This window comes from Aotus nancymaae, unplaced genomic scaffold (genome assembly GCF_030222135.1).
Source record: "Aotus nancymaae isolate 86718 unplaced genomic scaffold, 86718_ANA_hifiasm-v0.15.2.pri h1tg000029l, whole genome shotgun sequence".
Classification (NCBI taxonomy): Eukaryota; Metazoa; Chordata; class Mammalia; order Primates; family Aotidae; genus Aotus; species Aotus nancymaae.
In genome coordinates, this window is record NW_026988442.1 from 75796122 (window position 1) to 75821585 (window position 25464).

At 43.5% G+C, this 25464-nt stretch overlaps 1 protein-coding gene across 1 annotated transcript in view; it reads left to right on the top strand.

Annotated features, from left to right (window-relative positions):
- The first annotated feature begins 14455 nt into the window (after window positions 1-14455).
- Window positions 14456-25464, top strand: part of MCM6 (minichromosome maintenance complex component 6) — a 38040-nt gene continuing 27031 nt past the window's right edge. The window contains exons 1-4 of the mRNA XM_064382806.1: window positions 14456-14641; window positions 19259-19405; window positions 21822-21932; window positions 23324-23573. Of these exons, the coding sequence (XP_064238876.1) occupies window positions 14535-14641; window positions 19259-19405; window positions 21822-21932; window positions 23324-23573 (615 nt within the window). The 5' untranslated portion in view covers window positions 14456-14534. The remainder of the gene's footprint in view (window positions 14642-19258; window positions 19406-21821; window positions 21933-23323; window positions 23574-25464) is intronic.

Sequence of the window (25464 nt, forward strand, 5' to 3'; positions counted from 1 at the left end):
CAGGAGAATTGCTTGAACCCAGGAGGCAAAGGTTGTGGTGAGCCAAGATCATGTCATTGCACTCCAGCCTAGGCAACAAGAGCGAAACTCCATCTCAGGAAAAAAAAAAAAGTCTACCATTTCTACAGCCACAGCTGTAGAATGCACTGTGCTGGTTTGGTGTTGTGAATTGTATTAGGCCATTTTTGCATTGCTATAAAGGAATACCTGAGACTGAGTAATTTATAAAGAAAAGAGAACTAATCGGTTCATGGTTCTAATACAGGCTGTAAGGGAGCATGGTGCCAGCATTTGCTTCTGGTGAGGGCCTCAAGAAACTGACAATCATAGTGGAAGGCAAAGGGGAAGCAGGCATGTTACATAGGAGGAAGAGAGAGGGCAGAGATGCTGTACACTTAACCAGACTTCACATGAGCTCAGAGCGAGAACCTGCTTATCACCAAGGCGATGGTGCTAAGTCATTCTTGAGGGACCTGCCCCCATGATCCACCTTCCACTAGTCCCCATCTCCTACACCAGGAATTACATCTCAACATGAGATTTGGAGGGGACAAATATCCAAGCTATATCATGATTGAAAAGAGATTTATTCAATAAATAACAATTTATAGTGCCTCACTTTTTGTAAGACATTCAAAAAGTGTTACAATAATAAAAATGTATTGGTTACTTTGCACTCCTAAGTCCGGAATACATGGAACTAATAACTAAATAACTATCGAACAGAACCTTCAAAGAACACTGCTCTGACCCATCTACATGGAGTGCTGTCAGTTTTGAGCTGTGCCTAGCACAGGAGAGTGCTCTAAAGCTGTGGTTCAAGCAGCAGACCCTATGCTACTAAAGGTGTCTGTGGTAGGAAATGATGCCATGTGGAGTTTATAGGAGGCCCCAGTAGGAGAATCACAACAGAGACTTCCTAGGTTCTGGAGCAAGACTATGCTATCTGCAGCAGAGAACTATACACCATTCAGAAAAGAGACCCTGGCTGGCTACAGGGCCCTGGTGGAGACAGAGCACCTAATTATAGGACATCAAGTGACTGTGCAGCCAGATCTTCCCATTGTGTGCTGAGTTCTTTCAGACTCACCCAGTTACAAGGGCTAAAAGCATCATAAGATAGTAGTTGGCGGCCAGGCGCAGTAGCTCATGCCTGTATTCCCAGCAATTTGGGAGGCTGAGGTGGATAGATCACTTGAAGACAGGAGTTCGAGACCAGTCTGGCCAAGAAGGCAAAACCCTGTTTCTACTACAAATACAAAAAAATTAGCCAGGCGTGGTGGCACAGACCTGTAGTCTCAGCTACTCCAGAAGCTGAGGCATGAGAATCGCTTGAACCTGGGAGGAGGTGTTACAGTGAGCAGAGATCATACCACTGCACTCCAGCCTGGGTGACAGAGTGAGACTCTGTCTCACACATAAGAAAGATAGTAGTTGGCACACTTGGGATTAGGCATGAGTAGGAAGGACCCAAGTAAGCTGGATAATAATCAGGACTCCCAGAATTCCCTGTCATCACCACTGTTGGGTCTGTTCTCTTCCTCAGCTCAAACTTATGGCCATGTTTGGACTTGGAGGAAGAGGGGACAAAGGAAGCTCCCTTGAGTCCAGCTGGCAGAGGATGAAAAGGGCCATGTTTGTTTCATGGTTGGGCTGACTTGGTAAGTAGCTGTTACTATTATACTACAGCCATTTAAGGTGGCCCAGAAAGACTTAAAATCCTTCCAAGGGGCAGTGCCTCTGGTTAGGTATTTTGTATGGAAAGGGAAGTGGCCCAAGGAAAGAGGAACACACATACATTTGTAGACATTAGTGAATGGCTAGGCTAATTAGTCAGGGGCCTGGAAAGAGAAAGATTGGAAATTTAGGGGCAAGGAAGCTTGCCCAAAAATCATATGGGTGGAACTACAGAAGTAGGAACAAAAACTAAAGATCTTAAGGCCGGGCGTGGTGGCTCATGCCTGTAATCCCAGCACTTTGGGAGGCCGAGGCGGGTGGATCACGAGGTCAAGAGATTGACACCATCCTGGTCATCATGGTGAAACCCCATCTCTACTAAAAATACAAAAAATTAGCTGGGCATGGTGGTGCGTGCCTGTAATCCCAGCTACACAGGAGGTTGAGGCAGGAGAATTGCCTGAACCCAGGAGGCGGTGGTTGCAGTGAGCCGAGATCGCACCATTGCACTCCAGCCTGGGCAACAGGAGTGAAACTCCATCTCAAAAAAAACAAAAAACAAACAAACAAACCAAAAAAAAAACTAAAGATCTTAGTATCATATGTGAACACTCACCAGAGAATATCCACCTTGGAATTCCTGTGGACAGAATGACTTGACTATTCAACGTCAACCTGCCTCTGTCGTTACTCACCGCAAGTCTAGTGCAACAGTCTCATGAAAGTAGCAGGTGGCAGGGATGGAGGCTATGGGCCCAACGTGAGTTCCCATTCACTGAGACTGATCTAGTTTCTCTCACTGCCAAATGTCCTATCTGCCAGCAACAGAACTCAATGCCAGGTCCTCGGTGCGGCACCATCCCTGGAGAAAAGCAACCACTAGCTTCTTAGCAAGTTGATAACACTGGACTTCCAAACTGTAGCAGCAATTCACCTTTACTGGACTCAGCACATGTTCTATGGGTTTTCATTTTCTGCCTTCAAGGTCTCATCTAGTAGCAGTGTCCCAGCGTTTAGAAAGTTGGATGCACCAATGTGGAAACCCCTGCAACTCAGACTCAGAGTCCCACCTTACAGCAAAGCAATCCGCACAATGCCATGGGATCTATGGGTTGAGAATCTGGCCCTTGGTTAAACACCTGTCTGTGATTTTTCAGGCCTGACCATAAGCAATTACAAAGATTTTACCTGTCAGGCCTCACAGGGAAAGCTGCCCTCTCCACACCATTGGTGGTGCACGGTCAGTGCCTCCTGGTTTCTAAAGGAAGTTGTAGTCAAGAACTCAGGCACCCTTGGCCAGCCACGCTCTTCATGCATTTCCATTCCTAGCCTGGTGCCTTTGTCTCTGGGTCACCATCTGAGACCTTAAGGAGAGGTCCCCCTTGGCCTCCTCTGCTGAGGTCTCCTTACTGGGGGAGGAGGAAGAATTTGAAGACACTTTTCCCCCAATCTGAGCACCTAGGATTTTCTACCCCAAACTCTCCCCACTCCAGGTTCCATATGCTGAAGGCTTTTGCCCAAGGGCCCCCCATGTCTGTGCTGATCCCCCTGACCCTCATCCACTGCATCGTTTCATGGGGGAAATGAAACAGGAGTCAGTGCTTTCTCCAGCTTTAAACTCACTTTTACCATCGCAGTAAGTGATTAAAGTCTTCACTCGTTCATTTTTGGCTTATTGCTTTAATCAGCTACTCTGACAGCTCACTCTCCCAGCTCAACTGAGCTCCTGACAGTGATCCTATTACTCACTGAACTGCCCAGAAGCTTCCTGACTTCTAGGGTGATAGAAAGGCCTTTTGAAGGCTCAACCAAGGTGCCAGCTTGGAGATGTTATTGTGCAAGGCAGGGGCACCATCTCCAAACTTGGTCTATTCATTAACTCAGTAACTGTTTTAAGATGCACAGTCCAGCCAGGCATGGTGGCTCACACCTGTAATCCCAGCACTTTGGGAGGCTGAAGCAGGTGGATCACCTGAGGTTAGGACTTTGAGACCATCCGGGCCAACATGGTGAAACCCTATCTCTACTAAAACACACACAAAGCCGGGCGCGGTAGCTTATGCCTGTAATCCCAGCACTTTGGGAAGCCAAGGCAAGAGGATCACCTGAGGTTGGGAGTTTGAGACCAGCCTGACCAACATGGAGAAACCCTGTCTCTACTAAAAATACAAAAATAGCCGGGCATGGTAGCGCATGACTGTAATCCCAGCTACTCGGGAGGCTGAGACAGGAGAATCGCTTGAACCTGGGAGGCAGAGGTTGCAGTGAGCTGAGATCACGCCATTGCGCTCCAGCCTGGGTAACAAGAGTGAAACTTCGTCTCAAGAAACACACACACACACACACACACACAATTAGCCAAGCGTGGTGGCACATGCCTGTAGTCCCAGCTACTCAGGAGACTGAGGCAGGGGAATCGCTTGAACCCTGGAGGTACAGGTTGCGGTGAGCCAAGATTGCATTTCAGCCTGATGACAGAGCAAGACTTCATCTCAAAAAAAAAAAAAAAAGAAAAATTAGCCAGGCGTGGTGACATGCACCTGTAATCCCAGCTACTCAGGAGGCTGTGACAGGAGAATCGCTTGAACCCAGGATGTGCAGGTTGCAGTGAGCCAAGATAGCACCATTGCACTCTAGCCTGGGGATGAGAGTGAAACTCCATCTCAAAAAAAAAGAGATGCGTGGTTCCCATTAGGTAGAATACAAGGGTTCAGAGTACAAGGAAGGAGTGGCCCTGCACACTATCTCTTCCAGTGATCCACTTGGGAAATTGGTGCTTCCTTCCCCACAGCTGGAGACTCTGTGGATCTAGACATCCTAGTTCCCACAGGTCTAACACTTGTACCAGGAGACACAGGAAAATCTCCTTGAAACTCGAAACTGTTGTTGCTACTCTGCCATTTCAGGTTCCACATGCCTGCTGGCAAGTGAAAGAGTCATAATATTAGCAGGTTTAACTGACCTGCCTGAGCAGCAGGAAGAGGTCAGATGTCTGTTATACGGAGGGAGCAGGGTAAAGGTTTGACACCCAGATAATCCAGCACTTCTCATACAACCACGAACCAGTTTTGACAGTAAACGGACAAGTATACCAGCCATAAAAAAATATGGTGACCAAAGACTTAGGTCCCTCAGGAATGAAGGTTTATGTCACTCCACCAGGTAAGCCACCCAGACTAGAAAAGGTGCTAGCTAAGAGGGGAATCTGGGAATGGATAGTAAAGGAGGGAATCATGATCAGTGTCAGTTGTAGGCTCAAGTTCAGCTCCAGCTGTAAGGGATGTAGTTCATCCTATTAGCTAGCCTTCCTCTTCTAAGTTTCCTTAGGAAAAGAGGCCAACCAGGATCCTGTAGGTGCTGTTCTGAAATGGAGTGATGTTACTATTCAGATCAGGTACAAGGGTGGGCTCTAGCGGATGCCATGATGTGCAGCCCAGATGCCTGCTTCAGGACCTCATTGGCTGTTGACAGTTCTCAGCTACCTCTCTCCCTAGGAATTGCCTTTGACTAAAAGCAGCTGGTTCACCCACATTTACCCGAATTCTCCAAGGGAAGCCTGCATTCCATGACTGGTTGATGCTGAGTGAAAGGCACAGTCCCCTTGCCTGGTTTGGAGCCACTCTGAAGGGCCACCTGAGCTGCAGAGCTCCCTGTGGGCTCCACCGAGGTCTTTGTTACAACTGCATGGCAGTTCAACTTCTGTTTCTGCCCTTTCATTCTCTCCCTGTCCCTACTAGCTATTGATCCCTGGAGCACTCCCCAGTAAACCTCTTGCACATCGATCTCCATTTCTGAGGACTAAGACAATGAAGAAGATGTACTCTCAGAGTGAGCACCCTTTGTGTGAAAGGCAAGAGGAGAGAACACCCTTGTACAAGACACAGTGGAACAATCCAAGAAATCCTGGTTGAGTGCAATCCACTGAACTGGACTGACTGAAAGCTGGTGAGGTGGCCTAGGAATTTATTAAAATATGTGTAAGAAGTAAATGTGGTCTCATTTTTCCCCTAAATTGACAATGAGAAAAATAATTGTAACAGCACTATCGTATGCCGGTGAGGATGTGCAAGTTTTCTGGAGGATGTCTTGAGAGTATTAAGATGTGGGCCTGATGTGATGGCTCATGCCTATAATCCCAGCACTTTGAGAGACCAAGGCAGGCAGATCACCTGAGGTCGGGAGTTCCAGACCAGCCTGGCCAACATGGTGAAACCCTGTCTCTACTAAAAATACAAAATCATCCAGGCGTGGTGACACTTGCTTGTAATCCCAGCTACTCAGGAGGCTGAGGCAGGAGAATCACTTGAACCCAGGAGGTGGAGGTTGCAGTGAGCCAAGATCACACCATTGCACTCCAGCCTGGGCAATAAGAGCGAAACTCTTTCTCAACAAAAATATAGATATATAGTATTAAGATGTGATTCCCCTTTGACTCATTAATTTCTCATCAAAATTATCTAAAGATTTAAATTTGTAAAAACATACTACATGGATGGTCTTTATAGTAACAGACATAGCCATTAAAATGACGCAGAAATATATTATCAACTGAAAAGATATTCATGATATATTGTTGTCCTTCCTTCCTTCCTTCTTTCTTTCCCTCTCTTTCTCTCTCTCTCTCTCTTACTTTCTTTCTGACAAGATATCTGTCACCCTGGCTAGAGTGCAGTGGTGCAATCTCAGTTCACTGCAGCTTCCGCCTCTCAGGTTCAAGGGATTCCTGCCTCAGCCTCCCAAGTAGCTGGGATTACAGGTGTGTACCACCATGCCCGGCTAATTTTTGTATTTTTAGTAGAAACAGGGTTTCACCCTGTTGGCCATGCTAGTCTCAAACTTCTGACCTCGAATGATCTGCCCGCCTTGGCCTCCCAAAGTGCTGGAATTACAGGTGTGAGCCACTGCACCTAGCCTGAATTTCTTTTAAAAGCAGCTTATACAATAGTGTATTTCATATGGAAGGATGAAACTCATCAAAATGTTAAATAACATTTCTGTGTGGTACAATTTGGGGTGGTTTTATTCTTTTTGCTTTTCTATATTTCTGCTTTCCTTCAATGAATGTATATTATTTTCAATTTTAAAAATTATAATTTGCTATAAAATACGAAATCAGTGATTTTTTTGCCTCTTGATAGATTATCTCTTTTTTACAGTAAATATCCTAATTATGATCCTTTATCTTTTATTTCTACTGTAACCTTGTACTTTGATGTCACTTTACACTTTATGTATTTTGGTACGGTAGCATATCAGTCTGCAAATTGTAGTTGTGTTCATATCCTGCCTCCACTATTAGGTTGTAAGTTTCCAGAAGCCCTATCCACAAACATGGCTGCCCACTGCAGGATATTCCAACAGAAGGATGGACAGAAGGACTGAAGGATAGAATGCACACACTGAAGCATATCATATAATAGAACACGTCACCCCTTCATTCTTGTTAATTAGGAGCATAACAAAACCCCCACACACCATACTCTTGGACATTTTAGTTGAAGTCATGCTAGGAATCAAACTAGCCATCCTTGATGGCTGCCACACACTGTGCAACTACATGCTTTCAATAAAGCTGCCACCATTCATACAATCCTCTCTACAACTGCTGAGAGCGCCATGGGCTCTTTTTGGTTATTTTGCTTCATGTTTTAATTACTTCAGAATAACTTGTATTCAGATCAGAGAAAATGTTTCATTTGGTTCTACCTGAATTGCTTGTAAGTGTGTCTTTTTCTGAGCTGTCTGTCAACCCAATGGTCTGCTATTTCTAGGATGTCTCCTGGGGCTAATGAAAGTGATGGTCAACCCATGCTGCCTGTGCAGCCTGCTACAACTGCACATGAGGAGTATAGATCTCTCTCTCTCTCTTTTTTTTTTTTTTTTTTTTTTTATGAGATGGAGTCTTGCTCTTTCACCAGGCTGGAGTGCAGTGGCGCGATCTCGGCTCACTGCAACTTCCACCTCCTGAGTTCAAGCGATTTTCCTGCCTCAGCCTCCCGAGAAGCTGGGACTACAGGCATGTGCCACCATGCCCAGCTAATTTTTGTATTTTTAGTAGAGATGAGGTTTTCACCATGTTGGCCAGGATGGTCTCGATCTCTTGACCTCATGATCCACCCACTTCGGCCTCCTAAAGTGCTGGGATTACAGGCGTGAGCCACCGTGCCCGGCCCAGATCTCGTTTATGTCTTGAAGAGTGGGATGTGAAATTTTCTTTTTCAATCTCAAGCCATGGAGATGGGTTTTATATCTCTGTGAAATACTGGGTGATTTGGGGGCTCTATATTATAATAACAGAAGTGAGTTTCTTGTTGAGGCTTGAAATCAAGAAGGAATGAATTGTACAAAACTCTTTAGTGTGTTCCATTGCACCTCAGCCCCTAGAACGTAAGCTCCATGAGAAGCAGGGACTTTTGTCTGTTTTGTTCACTACAATATCACTAGTACTTATCACAGTATTTGACACAGAATATGACTGAATAAATGAATGAATGGAGCAGTGTGGGAATGGCTGAGATTTTAGAGACATCAGGAAGCTTCTAATCCCCAAATAATCTTTTCCCACTGACAGACTGAAACCTGTAATTCTAAGGTCGAAACTTAATCAATTTGCCTTAAGGCTCTTATTTTACTTAAAATGAAAATGCCATGTCCATTGATAAGAGAATAAATTGATATGACCTTATTGAAAAGCAATTGGGTAGTTTATGAAAACATAAAATGTTCATACTCTTTCACCCAGGACTAGCTCTTCCAGAAATGTAACCTGCAAAGATGCTAATTGCACTGTTATTTCTAATAAGGGAGCAGAGAGCAAATAACCTAAGCTAAATATCCATCTGCAGAGGATTGGTTAAAAAGAAGAAATTTGGCCAGGTCTGGTGGCTCATGTCTGTAATCCCAACACTTTGGAAAGCCGAAGCCGGTGGATCATGAGGTCAGGAGATAGAGACCATCCTGGGTAACACGGTGAAACCCTGTCTCTACTAAAAATACAAAAAAATTAGCTAGATGTAGTGGCACACGCCTGTAGTCCCAGCTACTTGGGAGACTGAAGCAGCAGAATTGCTTGAACCCAGGAGGCAGAGGTTGCAGTGAGCCAAGATTATGCCACTGCACTCCAGCCTGGAAGACAGAGCAAGACTCCAAAACAACAACAATAACAACAAAAAGATAGAAAGAGAAAGAAAGAAAGAAAAATGAAAGAAAGAAAGAGAGAGAGAGAGAAGGAAAAGAAATTTAATCACTGACTTTTGTCTTTGACCAATGTCAAAGATTCTCCAGGGCCTTAACTCCGTCTCTCCTTCAGGGTGCTTCTGAGAGGCATGAGCCAGTTCCTCAATGGGGACAACAGAGAAGCCTGAGAGCCACAGAGGGCAAGAGTCATCATCGAGCACTTAGAGCCCACTCACATGGAGCTGGAATGAGAGACAAGTGAATCTGGGAGGACCTTAAGAGGAACATAAAAGCATTTTATGGTAGCTATAAAAACGAGTAAATTTGTATGCAGCTTCATATTTCTTAATGCATAATATAATGTAAGGTATATTTAAAATGATAGGTTATTATGAATTGAGGAGTACATGAAAGTTAAAAGTGGGTGTCTTAGCCATGTTCTTCAGAGAACAGAAATAATAGGAGAGAAAGAGAGAGGGAGATTTATTATGAGGAATTAGCTCATGCAGTTACAGAGGCTGAGAAATCCTATAGGCTGGCATAACCCAGGAAAGCTGGTGGGTGGTTCAATCTGAAGGGCTGAAAACCAGGGGAGCTGATGGTATAAATCTCATCTGAAGGAAAAGATGAGATGAGATGTCCCAGTTCAGGCAGTAAGGCAGGAAAAAGAGGGCAAACTCCGCTTTCCTCTGTCATCTGTTCTATTCGGGCCCTCTATGGATTGAATGGTGCCCACTCACACTGGGCAGGCCAATCTATTGGACAGAGTCCGTCTACTTAAATGCTAATTTCCTCCAGAAACCCCTCACAGACATAAGCAGAAATAATATATATATATATATATTTTGAGACGGAGTTTCACTCTTGTTACCCAGGCTGGAGTGCAATGGCTCGATCTCGGCTCACCACAACCTCTGCCTCCTGGGTTCAGGCAATTCTCCTGCCTCAGCCTCCTGAGTAGCTGGGATTACAGGCACGCGCCACCATGCCCAGCTAATTTTTGTATTTTTAGTAGAGACGGGGTTTCACCATGTTGACCAGGATGGTCTTGATCTCTCGACCTTGTGATCCACCCGCCTCGGCCTCCCAAAGTGCTGGGATTACAGGCGTGAGCCACCGCGCCCGGCCCGCAGAAATAATATTTAATCTGGGAAGCCCATGATCTTCTCAGGTTGGCACACAAAAGTAACTGTCACTGTGTGTGTGTGTGTGTGTGTGTGTGTGTGGAATTCTGGTGTTCAGCTTTTGGAAAAAACTAAGAATTATATAAAAATAACTAAAAATTGCCATTATTTCCACTTATTTTGTTAGACATCATAGTCAAACTTATTTTGTTAGAAATCAAGGTCAAACTGCCTATTTAAATAATCAAGAAGAAAGTCATCCTGCTAAAAACTGGTTAGCAGCTAGCATACATTTTTTGTTCTTGTTGTTAATAAGAAGTAGAACAGGCTGGGCACAAAGACTCATGCCTGTAATCCCAGCACTTTGGGAGGCTCAGGCAAGAGTATTGCTTGAGCCCAGGAGTTTGAGACCAGTCTGGGGAACATAATGAAACCCCATCTCTACAAAAAATAAAAAAAATTAGCTGAGTATGGTGGTGCACACCTGTAGCCCCAGCTACTTGGGAGGCTGAGGTGGGAGGATCACCTGAGCCCAGGAGGTCAAGGCTGAAGTGAGCTGTGATTGCACCACTGCACTCCAGCCTGGGTGACAGAGTGAGATGCTATCTCAAAAAACTAAAAATGTAAAATATACCAAATATTTTATGAGGGTTGACTGCATTAAAAGAAAAGATTTCATAATATAATTTGAGAAATATTTTATTGAATATTGTACACCATCCACAATAAATCATGTAACTTTTTAATCTGCTGGTTTTATTCAGTGTAAGTTGATGTGTCAATGATTCTGGAAAATATTACAGTTAGATTTTAAATGATGAGCATTACTAACCTGCACTGCTACAGCTGTTTGAAGGATGTTTCCTTCCCAGCTAAAAATATGTCTCAGGAAAAAGAGCCCTCATGTTTTAGAAAATCATTCTGAAATATCTACAAATGAAATGATACAATGTCTGACATTTGCTTCAAAATCACAAGGTAATGGTAAGAAGTGTACTTTACCTCTGTGATCGTCCTTCCCAAACCCATAATCACTGTCTAATCATGAGAAAAATATTAAACAAATCCCAATTCAGGGACATTTTGCGAAATATCTGACTAGCACTCCTCAACACTGTCAATGGCATTAAAACCACAGAAAGTCTGAGACACTATTACAAGCCAGAAGAGTCTAAGGAGACATGACCACTAAGTGTAATGTGGCATCAGGATGAGATCTGGGAAGAGAAAAAGAGCATTAGGGAAAAACTAGTGAAATCTGAATAAAGTGTGCAATGTTAGTCAATACTAACATACCAAAGTTGGTTCCTGAGTTGTAATAAATGTGTTAAAAGAGTGTAAGTTATTAACAGTAAGGGAAAATAGACAAGGCATATTTGAAAATTCTATACTATCTTTTGCAACTTTTGGTAAATCTAAAGCTATTCTAAAATAATATTTTAAAAGAATCATGGGTGGCTGGGCACAGTGGCTCACACCTGTAATCTCAGTACTGTGGGAGGACTGCTTGAACCCAGGAGTTCACGACCAGTCTGGGTGACATGATGAAATCTTGTCTCTACAAAAAATATAAAAATTAGCTGGGCATGGTGGTGCACATCTTGGGAGGCTAAGGTGGGAGGATTATCTGAGCCCAGGCTGCAGTAAGCCATGATTGTGTCACTGCACCCCAGCCTGGCTGACACAGCAAGACCTTGTCTCAAAAAAAAAAAAAAAAAATCATGGAGGCCCTGGCATGGTGGCTCACACCTGTGATCCCAGCACTTTGGGAGGCCAAGGCTAGAGGATCACTTGAGCCCAGGAGTTTGAGACCAACCTGTGCAACATGGCAAAACCCCATCTCTACAAAAAATACAAAAATTAGCCAGGTGTGGTGGCATGCATCTGTAGTACCAGCTACTAGGGAGGCTGAGGCAGGAGAATCACTTGAACCCAGGAGGTCCGAGGCTACAATGAGTTGTGATTGTGTCACTGAACTCCTGCCTGGGTAACACAGCAAGACCTTGTCTCAAAAAAAAAAAAAAAAAAAATTCCAGAATACCAGGTATTCAGCATAAACCACATTGTCCGTACAGTTTAGGTACAATGAGCCATCCTTATCAGTTAGGGGATAGTGTTATATCAGTATAGAGAATGATTTACCAGTCAAGTTCCCAATGTGAGCAGGCCTTTCTAAGGATAGCAGTTAGGCCTGGGCACCAGCGCATGCACACAGTATGCAACTTTTTGGGGTGTGACAGAGATGTTTCATGCCACAACCCATACCCTCCTCCTGTTGTGGAAAGCATCCCCACAAATCTCACTTACAGACCTTATCTACTATTCTGATCCAGAATGCATGTCTGAAGGAGGAAGGGAACACCTATGACATATGGAAGCTGAGAAGAGGAGGTCTTGAGTTTCTCAATGAGCATAGCCGAAAATTAGCCCAGAGATCTGCACTATTGTTTTTGGTTTTTTCCTTCTGTACGTGGGCCTTTAGTTCTGAGAAATCTATCCTGAGGATAGAAGAGGAAGGGAACGGAGGAGAGGAAAAATGGGAAAGAAAAGAGTGAGGCCTTTTGAGAGAATAGAGCAGAATCTGGTTAGCTTCCAGATAGCTTGTGGATCTGTTCTTAGTACACTAGGGTTGTGAATATCCAGGACATACTGCTGAGTTAAAGGTTTCTAAAATACATACAAGTGGTAATGTCCAGGAGGCAGGCAGACTCTGGAGCTGGTAAAGGGCTGTAGGACACAGGGCCTCAAATGTTCATTTTCAAATGAGGTAATACATACAACTACAGATGCACTGCAACACATCAGCATTGAGTATTTTTGTTAAACTCAGTAAATATCTTGTGAATAGTGTATTGGTACATATGTTAAAAGAATTACTTGAGCTCCTGTCCACTCTGCTTGGTATTTTAAAATTTTTTTAATAAGTTGGATTTGGTGGCAAAAGATCCCAGCTACTCAGGAGGCAGAAGCAGGCAGATTGCTGGAGACTATGTGTTCAAGGCCAGCCTGCGCAACATAGCAAGATCCCATCTCAAGAAAAGGAAGAAAAAGTATTTTTACTATGCTAGAAGCCTCAAAAACTGGAAGTGGTCCCCGTTTCTCTTAATGTCTTAGTGGGCAAAGAAAGGTACTGGTTGGTGAAACAAAACATACATAGATATCATCAGTACCCAGACGTTAATTAACACCAAGGGAGTGAGAGGGGTCACCCAAAAGAACGACTTTATGGAAAAAGCAGGCTCTGGAACTAGAACATTTAAAAGACTCGCTGAAGAAGAGGCACCTACGAAAGATGCTAACCAAGAATAGCCAACGAGGTGGCAGAAAAACCAAGTGAAACAGAAGTCAGGAAAAGATGGGGGAAAGAACAAAAGAACTGAAGCCAATAGTGCATTTTAAGAAGGCGATTAAAGCCAGGTGCTGTGGCTCATGCCTGTAATCCCAGCGCTTTGGGAGGCCGAGGCGGGCAGATCACTTGAGGTCACGAGTTTGAGACCAGCCTGGCCAACATGACAAAACCCTATCTCTACTTAGCGCGACGTGGTGGTGGTGGGCAGGCAGTGACCTGATTGTGCCACTGCACTCAAGCCTGAGAGACAGAGACTTCATCTTTAGAAAAAGGAGATTAATCAAAGTGCCAAATATTTCTTTCTGTTTTTCATTTATTTATTTATTTAGAGATGGAGTCACACTTTGTAGCTTAGGCTGGAGTGCAGTGGTACGATCTCGGCTCACTGCAACCTCCGCCTCCTGGGTTCAAGCGATTCTTCTGCCCCAGGCTCCTGAGTAGTTGGGATTACAGGCATGCGCCACCACGCTCGGCTAATTTTTGTATTTTTAGTAGAGACGGGGTTTCTCCATGTTGGCCAAGCTGGTCTCGAACTCCTGGCCTCAGGTGATCCACCCACCTCAGCCTCCCAAAGTGCTGGGATTACAGGCATGAGCCACCGCGCCTGGCCAGTGTCAAATATTTCGCTGATTTTCTTCGGTCAGCACCACCATAATAATTGTGCCACCTTACCCAGGCGCTGTTTAGACATCTCTTGGACTCTTTTACAGGATTTTATCCTGTGGTTTCCAGCTTATTTCCTCCAACTAGAGAGCAAAAGCTGGAGATTTGAATCTTACTCATTTTTCTCTTCCATAGAGTCTTACTCCAATCGTTCAATTAATATCAGTGAAATGATTTAAAGAACATTTGAAAAACCACTAGGATAAAAACCTCAGATTCTAACGTGTTCCAGCAGCCAAAATACCCGCGGGCCATGGCCACACTGCGCAGGCGCAAAGGCAGACCGGGGCTTTCTCCGGAGGACTTTGCATTTGGCGCGAAATCCCTTTCCGTGGGCGGGGCCCTGGGAGACCAATCAACACCGTTCATTGGTCAGGTTTGGCGCGAAATCTTCGGTTCCTGCGTTACGATTGGTTCTGGCCGTGCCAGTCGGAAGAGGGGGCGGGGCGGAAGCGGCGGCGGCGCGCGAAAAGCTGCAGCGTCTGGAAAGAAGCGACTTGTGGCGGTCGAGCGTGGCGTAGGCGAGTTTTCGGCGCTAGACAAATATGGACCTCGCGGCGGCAGCGGAGCCGGGTGCCGGCAGCCAGCATTTGGAGGTCCGCGACGAGGTGGCCGAGAAATGCCAGAAACTGTTCCTGGACTTCTTGGAGGAGTAAGTCGTCGAGCGCGCGGGGCCTCCCCCGCCGCCAGCCTCCAGAACCCGCGGTATCTGGGCCGGGCGGGGCCCTATGGCCCGCGGGCGTTCGGGAACCTGGGGGTCGCACGCCCGGGAAGCGCCACCCCGCCTGCCCCCAACTTTAGGCACCGAGCCCGGCGGCCGCGAGGAGCCTGGGACAGGCTGGGTTTTTTTCAGGACTAAAACCTGTCTCGAGCCCTAAGACGCTGGTGCCCAGTGCTCAGCGCTTTGTTTCTGTCACTTGATGTTCACCACCCCGTGAGCCCGCTATTTGCATAGCCCCCGGTGACCGGCGCGGAAACCCGGGCTCGCTGAGGATAAGTAACTGGACCTCTGGGTGCGGCTGGGTCGAGTGGGAGGCCGAACTGCCATTGAATCCCGGCGGAGCCCTTTTGGGCCACGCAGCCAGGAGCCAGGTGCTGGGGGCGCCCAGGGCCCGGGCCACCCTCGTTTCCTGTGCTGACGAATGTTTCAGCGTGAACTGTGGTCTCAAAGTTTAGCAGGGAACTGCTAAAAAAAAAAAAAAAAAAAAAAAAGCTGCTGGGGCCGGAGCCCTGTCCTGTAGAGTAGCTGACCATATTCCTTTTTCTGGGTCCCTCGCTCCCCTCTCCCTCTGGCCTTCCTTTCCTTACCCTACCCCTCTTTTTTCTGTGCCTCTGGGCTCCTAGCCTCGTAACCCCAGCCTGACTTGCCTCACCCACCGGTTACTTTTCCGAGAGCAGATACACCACGGCCTACAGGATGAAGGGTCAGCGGTTTGGAATGGCTTATGAAATTATTTTTATTGTAAAATATACATAACAAAGTTGACCATTTTAGCTATTTTTAAGTGTACAGTCCAGTGGCATTAAGGGCATTCACCTCGTCGTGCAGCCGTCACCACTCTCTATCTCCAAACTCTTTTCATCTTCCAAACCGGCATTCTGTGCTCGTTAAACACAAACTCGCCTCCATTACCCCCTCCTTCAGCTCCCACTCTGCTTCCTTTCGAGTTTGACCACTCTAGGTACCTCATATGAGTGGAATCGTATAGTGTTTGTCCTTTTGTGTCTGGCTGGTTTCACTTGGCATAATGTCTACAAGGTTCCTTTGCGAGGTAGCATGTGTCAGAATTTTCCTTTTTCAGGCTAAATAACATTGTATAGGTTGAGTATCCCTTTTTAGAAACGCTTGGGACCAGAACTGTTTGGTATCTTGGATTTTTTTTTTTCAGATTTGGAGTATTTGCATTATACTTAACCAGTTGCATTCCTAATTTGAAATGCTCCAGTGAACATCATGTCAGCACTCAAAAGTTTCGGATTTTGGACCATTTCGTATTTGGATTTTCAGATGAGGGCTGCTCAACCTGTATATATACTACATTTTGCTTATCTATTCAGTGGATGCAGGTTGATTCCACCTTTTGGCTATTGTGAATAATACTGCCGTCTTATGAAATCTTGATATACTAAAACCATAGTTTAATTTCCATTTCGCTACCTATGACAATGTTACTGTCTGCCTGACAGCTCCTCCTTCAAAACCCAGCTAAAAAATCACACCTTTGTGAAACCTTTTACACCTTTTTGAGAGGCACTAATTCTTTCTTCCTTAGGCTCCCAGGGTTGTTTTTCATTTACTTCCGGCAGTGTATTTACTTCTCAGTCAAATCCCATCCTCAACTCTGCCTACCTACCACACCACATTACAAAGGTTCTTCAATAAATGTTTCATTTAAACACATAATGTAAGTGCCTTGACTTTGCAGCTAGATGATAATGGTGAGACAAATAATCCCTGTACTTTGTTTAAAAAAATGCCAACTCCCTATCACAAACTCTACTGATTCACCATTGCTTGTGGAATAAAGTTTAAATTCTTCACCACTCTTTCCTGTTTGTCTTCCAAAACCAGCCTCAGTCATCATCCACACTTCTCCCCATCTTCTCTGACTTAATCATGGACTTGCAAACATCTATAATCAGTCACTTCACCACCTGTTTTTCTTTGAAATTTTTAACTCTTTCAGAAGCTGAATTCCAGTGCCACCTTTTACATGTATGACTCTTACAGATGTTCCTTCAGGCAGAATTACTTTCTTTTTTTTTTTTTTTTTTTTTTTTTTGAGACGGAGTTTCGCTTTTGATACCCAGGCTGGAGTGCAATGGCGCGATCTCGGCTCACCGCAACCTCCGCCTCCTGGGTTCAGGCAATTCTCCTGCCTCAGCCTCCTGAGTAGCTGGGATTACAGGCACGTGCCACCATGCCCAGCTAATTTTTTGTATTAGTAGAGACGGGGTTTCACCTGGTTGACCAGGATGGTCTCGATCTCTTGACCTCTTGATCCACCCGCCTCGGCCTCCCAAAGTGCTGGGATTACAGGCTTGAGCCACCGCGCCCGGCCTAGGCAGAATTACTTTCTATTACCCTAGCACATTTCTTGTTCTCATTAACAGGACCATCTTTCTTGTCTGTCCTCATTGTTTACATGTCTGACTCCTTAGACAGATGATGTTAGTTAACCCTAGGGCAGGCAGGAACAACACTGCCATTTTCAGCCTCAGATACCCTGTCATAGGACTTTGCACATAGTTGTTTAACAAATATTTTAAGGAGTCAGAACATGCTGTTGCTGTATTTGGAGGAGGAATTTATTTTTTCTTAAAGTTAATCTGCATATTCTGTTTAAAGGAACAAAAAATAAATTTGTATGATACCCTTCTTGGGCTTTAGAAGGAAAAATACCAGCAGCTTTATTTGTTGTGCATGTTTCAATTTTCCTGAAGTCTTGGGCAGTGAAACACCTCATTTCTGTGTATTCTTATTTCCATTCTGCTTCTTAAATCTGTGACTAATCTATCATTTTGCAAATTCCCTACAGAAATGGAATCTTTGGTTTTAAGACTGAATTTCTTGGAACATTTTCCAATCTTGATTATACGTGACAGTAATAAAAGAACAGTTAGTAGTTGTTTTGTTGGGTGGTGGTGGTTGTTAGTAGTTGTTGATTGAAAAATGTTAAATCAAGAAATGCTTAGTTTACTTTCATGCCAGGGGGTTAAAAAAATGAAAGGGCCGGGCGCGGTGGCTCATGCCTGTAATCCCAACACTTTGGGAGGCTGAGGCAGGAGGATCACTAGGTCAGGAGATCAAAACCATCCTGGCCAACATGGTGAAACCCTCATCTCTACTAAAAAATACAAGAAATTAGACAGGTGTGGTGGCACACACCTGTAGTCCCAGCTACTTGGGAGGCTGAGGCAGGAGAATCACTTGAACCTGGGAGGCAGAGGTTGCAGTGAGCTGAGATTGTGCCCCTGCCCTCCAGCCTGGGTGACAAAAAAAAGGAAAGAAACTGGATGTGTGTTTTGACTCACAGCTATGATCCCAACACTTTGGCATGCTGAGGCAGGTGGATTGCTTGAGCCCAGAAGTTCGAGACTGGCCTGGGCAACATGGGAAAACCCCATCTCTACAAAAAATACAGAAATTACCTGGGCATGGTGGCATGTACCTATAGTCCCAGCTACTTGGGAGGCTGAGGTAGGAGGATCATTGAGCCCCAGAGGTTGAGGCTGCAGTGAGCTGTGATTGCGCCACTGCACTCCAGCCTGGGTGACAAAGCAAGACTCTGTCTCAAAAAAAAAAATTTAATTTAAAACCCAAAGACCTACTTTTCCTATATTCCAGACATTGTGCACATCACTTTTACAAGCATTCTCTCATTTAATCTTCACAGCAGTTTTATGAGATGACTTGAGGTCCTAATCTGTTTTTGTTTTTAAGAATAACAAAAGGATGTTTAGAGGATGTATTAGTCTGTTTTCATGATGCTGGTAAAGACATACCTGAGACTGGGCAATTTACAAAAGAAAGAGGTTTAACTGGACTTATAGTTTCACAAGCCTCACAATGATGGAGGAAGGCAAGGAGGAGCAAGGCACTGATGTCTTACATAGATGGCATCAGCAAAGAGAGAGTTTGTGCAAAGGAACTCCTCTTTTTTTTGAGACAATCTCATTCTATCACCTAGGCTGGCGTGCAATGGTGCAATCTCGGCTCACTGCAACTTCTGCCTCCCAGGCTCAAATGATTCTCCTGCCTCCGCCTCCCAGGTAGCTGGGACTACAGGTGCATGCCACCACGCCCAGCTAATTTTTTTTGTTGTACTTTTAGTAGAGATGGGTATCACTGTGTTAGCCAGGATGCTCTTGATCTAACCTCTCGATCTGCCCGCCTTGGCCTCCCAGAGTGCTGGGATTACAGGCATGAGCCACCGTGCCCGACTGGAACTACTCTCTTTAAAACCATCAGATCTCATGAGACTTAATTATTATCACGATAACAGCACGGGAAAGACTTGTCCCCATGAGTCAGTTACCTCCCACTGGGTCCCTCCCACAACATGTGGGAATTCAAGGTGAGATTTGGTTGAGGGCATGGCCAAACCTTATCAGAGGGGATAAATAACTTGCCCCAAGTTACAGAACTGCTAAACATGAGCCTGTCTGAGCCAGGTGTTGGAGTTTAACCAATATTCTGAATTACAAATCACTCAGGTTCTTTGTACTACCTGTGTCCTTAATCTAGTCATCTCACATGTACCTACAGGTTCCAGAGCTGCGATGGAGAAATTAAGTACTTGCAATTAGCAGAGGAACTGATTCGTCCTGAGAGAAACACATTGGTTGTGAGTTTTGTGGACCTGGAACAATTTAACCAGCAACTTTCCACCACCATTCAAGAGGAGTTCTATAGGTATGGGTATATTAATCTTCTTTACTTTGAATGGGGGTTGAAATCAGGGAAGCCAGCTCTTAGACTGTGAGTGTTCACTTGTGTAGCAGAAGGGCAGCTTTCAAAGTTATATCCCTCTGAGAAGAGGCCCTTTGATACTGCCAGTGGTCATTTTAGTACTGCTCTGAACTTCATGTAGGCCTTTGTGGAGCTGAACTTTTTTTTCTAAATACAATTGTTGAAAATCTTTGCTTTCCAGATAGTTTTCCCAAGGGACAACAGTACTTACTAACTTTTGTGTCATTCCATTGATCCTTTTCCCCCACAGGAATAAGTGTTTGTGTGGGTCTTGTTCTTGTACTAGGGGTATCTTGACAGCATTGACATTGTAATTCTTGTTCCCTTAAAGTTTACTTTTGTTTCTGCTTATAAAAATAATATGTATATATTGTAGAAAATAGAGAAAGGTATAGAGAATTAAATTGCTTGTACACTTGTAATCCCACCAACATCATTAGCAGGTCCACTCCAACAAAGTTGCAGGAACTTTCCAAGTCTGCAAGTGCAGAGTTTTGTGAGGATCATCTGTTATATTTTGATGTCTTTCTGTGTTTATGAAATTACTCCATTTCACATAAAATTTCTTAAGATCATATTAATAGTTCTAATTGTGTTTTTTTGTAGAAATACTATTGTTAGACATTATATTTAATAGTAGGCTTTTGTTTTGAATTGTTATGTACAGCAAGAAACATTTTTGTACACAAGACTTTGTATCAGGATTAAATGAATGTGACAATCTGTAGAAATAGAATCAGATTAAAATAAATTGTGGACAGTTGTGAAAGATAAATTAAAATCCAGATATAAGGAGGCACAGTCTTGTTCATTTTTTGGTAGATTGGTAGATGGAGGATTTGTCTGTGTTTCTAGTCACAGCTGATAATCAAGAATAATTGGAGGGTTAAGTAAGCAACAGAATTTATTGTGAAAGCATGTGGCAGTAGAAGTTATAGTACTGACAAATGAGGGAGAGGTAGAAAATCAAGCCTGGTGATAGAAGCAGCTGTGCCATACCTTAATTAATCAACAGTTTATTGTGAAAGCATGTAGCAGTAGAAGTTATAGTACTGACAAATGAGGGCGAGGTAGAAAATCAAGCCTGATGATAGAATCAGCTGTGCCATTCCTCATGGACAAGCCAGGCAGCAGTTCTCTTTCCTGAGAGTAGTGCCTTTTTTAGAGGGCTTTCAGACCCCACTTTTTATTTTTTATTTATTTATTTTTGAGTCTCACTCTGTCACCCAGGCTGGAGTGCAGTGGCGTGATCTTGGCTCACTGCAACCTCTGCCTCCCGGGTTCAAGTGATTCTTCTGTCTCAGCCTCCTGGGTAGCTGGGACTACAGGCGCGTGCCACGATAACCGGCTAATTTTTGTATTTTTGGTAGGGATGGGATTTCACCATGTTAGCCAGGATGGTCTCGATCTTCTGACCTCATAATTTGTCCACCTTGGCTTCCCAAAGTGTTGGGATTAGGGGCATGGGCACCACGCCCAGCCCAGACCCCACTTTTCAAACAAACTAAGCTGTAGTAGCTATTAGAAACTTAAATCAAAAGGACATGCATACTTCACTCTCACCAGTCAAATGGAGCATTTTTGCCAGTTTGTTCTCACATTAGTACACAAATACTTCTCCTGTCCTCATCTATTTCTTATCAAACCAGCCAGGTGTGGGGGCTCACACCTGTAATCCCAACACTTTGGGAGGCTGAGGTGGACAGATCACTTGAGCCCAGGCGTTTGAGACCAGCTGGACAGTACAGTGAAATCCTGTTTCTACCAAAAATCCCACAAAAATTAGCTGGGCATGATGGTGTATCCCTTTAATGTCAGCTAGTCAGCAGGCTGAGATGGGAGGATCACCTGAGTCTAGGGAGACTGAGGCTGCAGTGAGCTGTGACCGTGCCACTGCACTCCAGTCTCGGTGACAAAGTGAGATCCTGTCTCAGAGTGAAACCAAATAAATAGGCTAAGACTTGACACCTGACTTACTAAGTTATAAACAGCCCACAGAAAACTCACAGTATTGAGCACAGTATCATCTTGGACAGAGGAATGGCCAACAGTGTGGGTGCTGTATGATTATTTAAAGATAATAGATTAGGTCCGGTGTGGCATTTTATTGTCTGGCATTTATTTACTGTGGCATTTTATTAACCACAAGGGGAATTGGTGTTTCTGTTTTGGTGGGATAGGAGAGAATTGAAAGAGGGTCCTAAACTCAGACTAGATAATAGAAGTGTCCTGCACAGTTAAGTTTTAAGGCTTAGTTGTAACCAGATGAAATTCCTTAGTTTCGGCTGTTGGTAGGTATGTAAAGGGAAGGAGGCCTTGGTAAACCTCTAAGGTATCAGTTGACTTTTTTGTTTTTCAGAGTTTACCCTTACCTGTGTCGGGCCTTGAAAACATTCGTCAAAGACCGTAAAGAGATCCCTCTTGCCAAGGATTTTTATGTTGCATTCCAAGACCTGCCTACCAGACACAAGTAAGAAACCCTTCTCTGGAAGAAAAGGAATTCAAATGGTATAGGTACCACTTAGCTGACAGTCAGAAAACTTGAGAGGTTGCCTTGATCTGCTATTAACTGGCTATTTAACATTACACAAATCACTTTTACCCCACCGAGCCTCAGTTTCCTTACCTATGAAGTCTTTTGGCTTAGGTTTTCTACCTAAATCATGCAAAAAGCAGGTTTGTTTCTGTAAAATTAGTTTTTCATAATCGGTAGTCACAATAATTATAAAATGAGTACTTATAAGATTGATGCTGTAAAATGTCAGGAGGAGAAAATAGTGGTTTGCATTCAGATTTTGTAGAAGGTTGACTTTCTATAAAAGGAGTTTGTAGAGGAGTTATACCCAGTTATCCAGAAAGTTTAGTTTTGGAGAAATGTATTTTCCTGTGGAGATGGGATTAGATGTAAATGAAGTAATGCAGATTCTTAGGATTATCATATTTTCAGGTGCCTTTTAGGGAAATTTGGGAGAAATTCTAGTACTTCATGAATCTTTGGAAATTTTTGTTAGTTTAAATACATGATTTTCAAATACCCCTTTAGCAGTTATTTTAAGAATATACTGGATAAAATTGAAGTAATATTTTGAAAACTTAAACCACTGAAATTACTTTATAAAATTACCAAATTATTTCACATAATGGGTTTGTAAAGTAAAGGAAGTGTTTCTGAACTTTGTGTACAAAATTTTTTCCCATGATAACTTTATTATGTAACATATGCTTTTTTTTTTAGAAATTGCAGTTAAGCAAAAAAGTATTTGCATATAAAACAAAAATAGGATAATTCTGTTTTATAATTTTAATTTTCATTTTTTTGGTGTCCTTTATTTCATTTCTATTTATTCATTTATATATTTTGTTCTGGATTCATAGACATCATATAATTTAGGAATGGGCATGTTGACTAAATGGTTCTTTTTTTTTTTGCGACGGAGTTTCGCTGTTTTTACCCAGGCTGGAATGCAATGGTGCGATCTCGGCTCACCGCAACCTCCGCCTCCTGGGTTCAGGCAATTCTCCTGCCTCAGCCTCCTGAGTAGCTGGGATTACAGGCACGCCACCATGCCCAGCTAATTTTTTGTATTTTTAGTAGAGACGGGGTTTCACCACGTTGACCAGGATGGTCTCGATCTCTTGACCTCATGATCCACCCGCCTCGGCCTCCCAAAGTGCTGGGATTACAGGCGTGAGCCACCGCGCCCGGCCGACTAAATGGTTCTTATAGAAGAGTCCAAAGAATACCTCATATCTTGAATTTTTTTTTAAGCATAAATTATCATTGAATGCCCTCTCACTAAAATGGAAAGATTCTTAGTTAGGAGATGAATGTTTACTAATGGGACATTTGTCTTTAAACAGGATTCGAGAACTCACCTCATCCAGAATTGGTTTGCTCACTCGCATCAGTGGGCAGGTGGTGCGGACTCACCCAGTTCACCCAGAGCTTGTGAGCGGAACTTTTCTGTGCCTGGACTGTCAGACAGTGATCAGGGATGTAGAACAGCAGTTCAAATACACACAGCCGAACATCTGCCGAAATCCAGTTTGTGCCAACAGGAGGAGATTCTTACTGGATACAAATAAATCAAGATTTGTTGATTTTCAAAAGGTATTTGTTGGCATCTGTTTAAATCAGAGTCTGTCTATGGTAATAAGTCACTTCTAGGCCCTCACAATAGCTTATTTAGATAATGTTCAACTCAAATTTTTTTGTTTTGTTTTGAGACGGAGTTTCTCTCTGTCACCCAGGCTGCAGTGCAGTGGCATGATCTCGGCTCACTGCAACCTCTGCCTCTCAGGTTCAAGCGATTCTCCTGTCTCAGCCTCTCTAGTAGCTGGGACTACAGGCGCACGCCACCATGCCTGGCTAATTTTTTGTATTTTTAGCAGAGACGGGGTTTCACCACGTTAGCCAGGATGATCTCGATCTCCTGACCTCATGATCCTCCCGCTTTGGCCCCTCAAAGTGCTAGATTACAGGCGTGAGCCACCAATCCTGGCCGTAAACTCAATCTTTATATAAGTTAAGCATCATCAAAATGACAACAAATTTAAGCCCAAAACTCTTAACATAAATTGTTAATTGTTAGTATATACATCTGTTTTACCCTTTAATGACTTGGATTAGAGGTTCCTTCATACTGACAAGATGTATATGTCAAAGAATAAATGGTATCTAGGTTGTTATTGTTATGAACTGGAGTTAAGAATACTTGGAAGAAGTAGCAACTTGTTAGTGTAAGATTTCCATTTTGGTGCATCAAAAGGAGGAAAGCATGAATAGGACAGGCCAGGTTGGAAGCAGTGAGGATGACAATTTGATGTAAGACCTGTCAGTACTTGGATCCCTTTTGAGCCTATCTTTTATTTTTTTGAGACGGAGTCTTGCTGTGTTGCCCAGGCTGGAGTGCAGTGGTGCGATCTTGGCTTGCTGCAGTCTCCACCTCCTGAGTTCAAGCGGTTTCTCCTGCCTCAACCTCCTGAGTAGCTGGGATTACAGGCTCGTGCCACCAAGTCCAGCTAATTTTTGTATTTTTAGTAGAGATGGGATTTCACCATGTTCATGAGGCTGGCCTCAGCCTCCCAAAGTGCTGGGATTACAGGCGTGAGCCACTGTGCCTGATTTAGTTTGAGCCTATCTTAATAAGCAGTGGGAATATCTTGGGAAGGTAGGGTTTTTTTGCTTGTTTTTTTTATTTTTTATTTTTTTATTTTAAAGGAAACTAAATAAGTCAGTGATGGATTTAACAGAGCATAATAGGCAGTTTTAGTTACCTGGGCAAGAGGTGATGGATGGCAGTAGTAAGAATGAAGGGGAACTCTCAGCCAACGCGTTTTCCACGCTTGCATTGGTCCCCTGGACCCATGCTGTAACTTCTACTTAAAAAAAGAAAAAAAAGAATAAAGGGGAACTCTCAAATTTCAGCAGGACTTAATTTTATGGGGCATATAAAAAGGAAAGAAAAGTTAAAGCAGCTCAAGTATGGAATAATTATCAGATGAATTTAATATTATTTATTTTACTCTGATAATCATTCTCCTTATTTAGTTTTCTTATATTAATCTGGTAGCTTATAAGATGCATGTATTCTACCAACAGCTTTGGGTAGGAGATGCCTTGTTTTATAAAGTGTGAGTCTAGGTTGGGTCTTATTTTAGGGGGGAAAACACAGCTGTATGAAGGACACTCTTGACAATTAAGACATTTGAAGACAGACTAGATAATAGAGATGTAATTTTATAAAATTAAATATTTTTTAATTCTCTTGGTTGTGGTAATGGTATTGTAACAGAGGATTGTCTGTTCTTAGAGGTGAATGCTAAAATATTTAGGTGTGAAGTTTCTTGATGTTTACAACTTCGTTCAAATATATAGTAAAAAAGAAAAAACTGTATATGTGTCTAAATAATGTTAGTTCTGTTGAAGCAGAGGGTATAAAAGATATATTTGAAATTTTCCATAAAATTTCCTTAAAGCTTAGGGGAAGATGGAACATAGA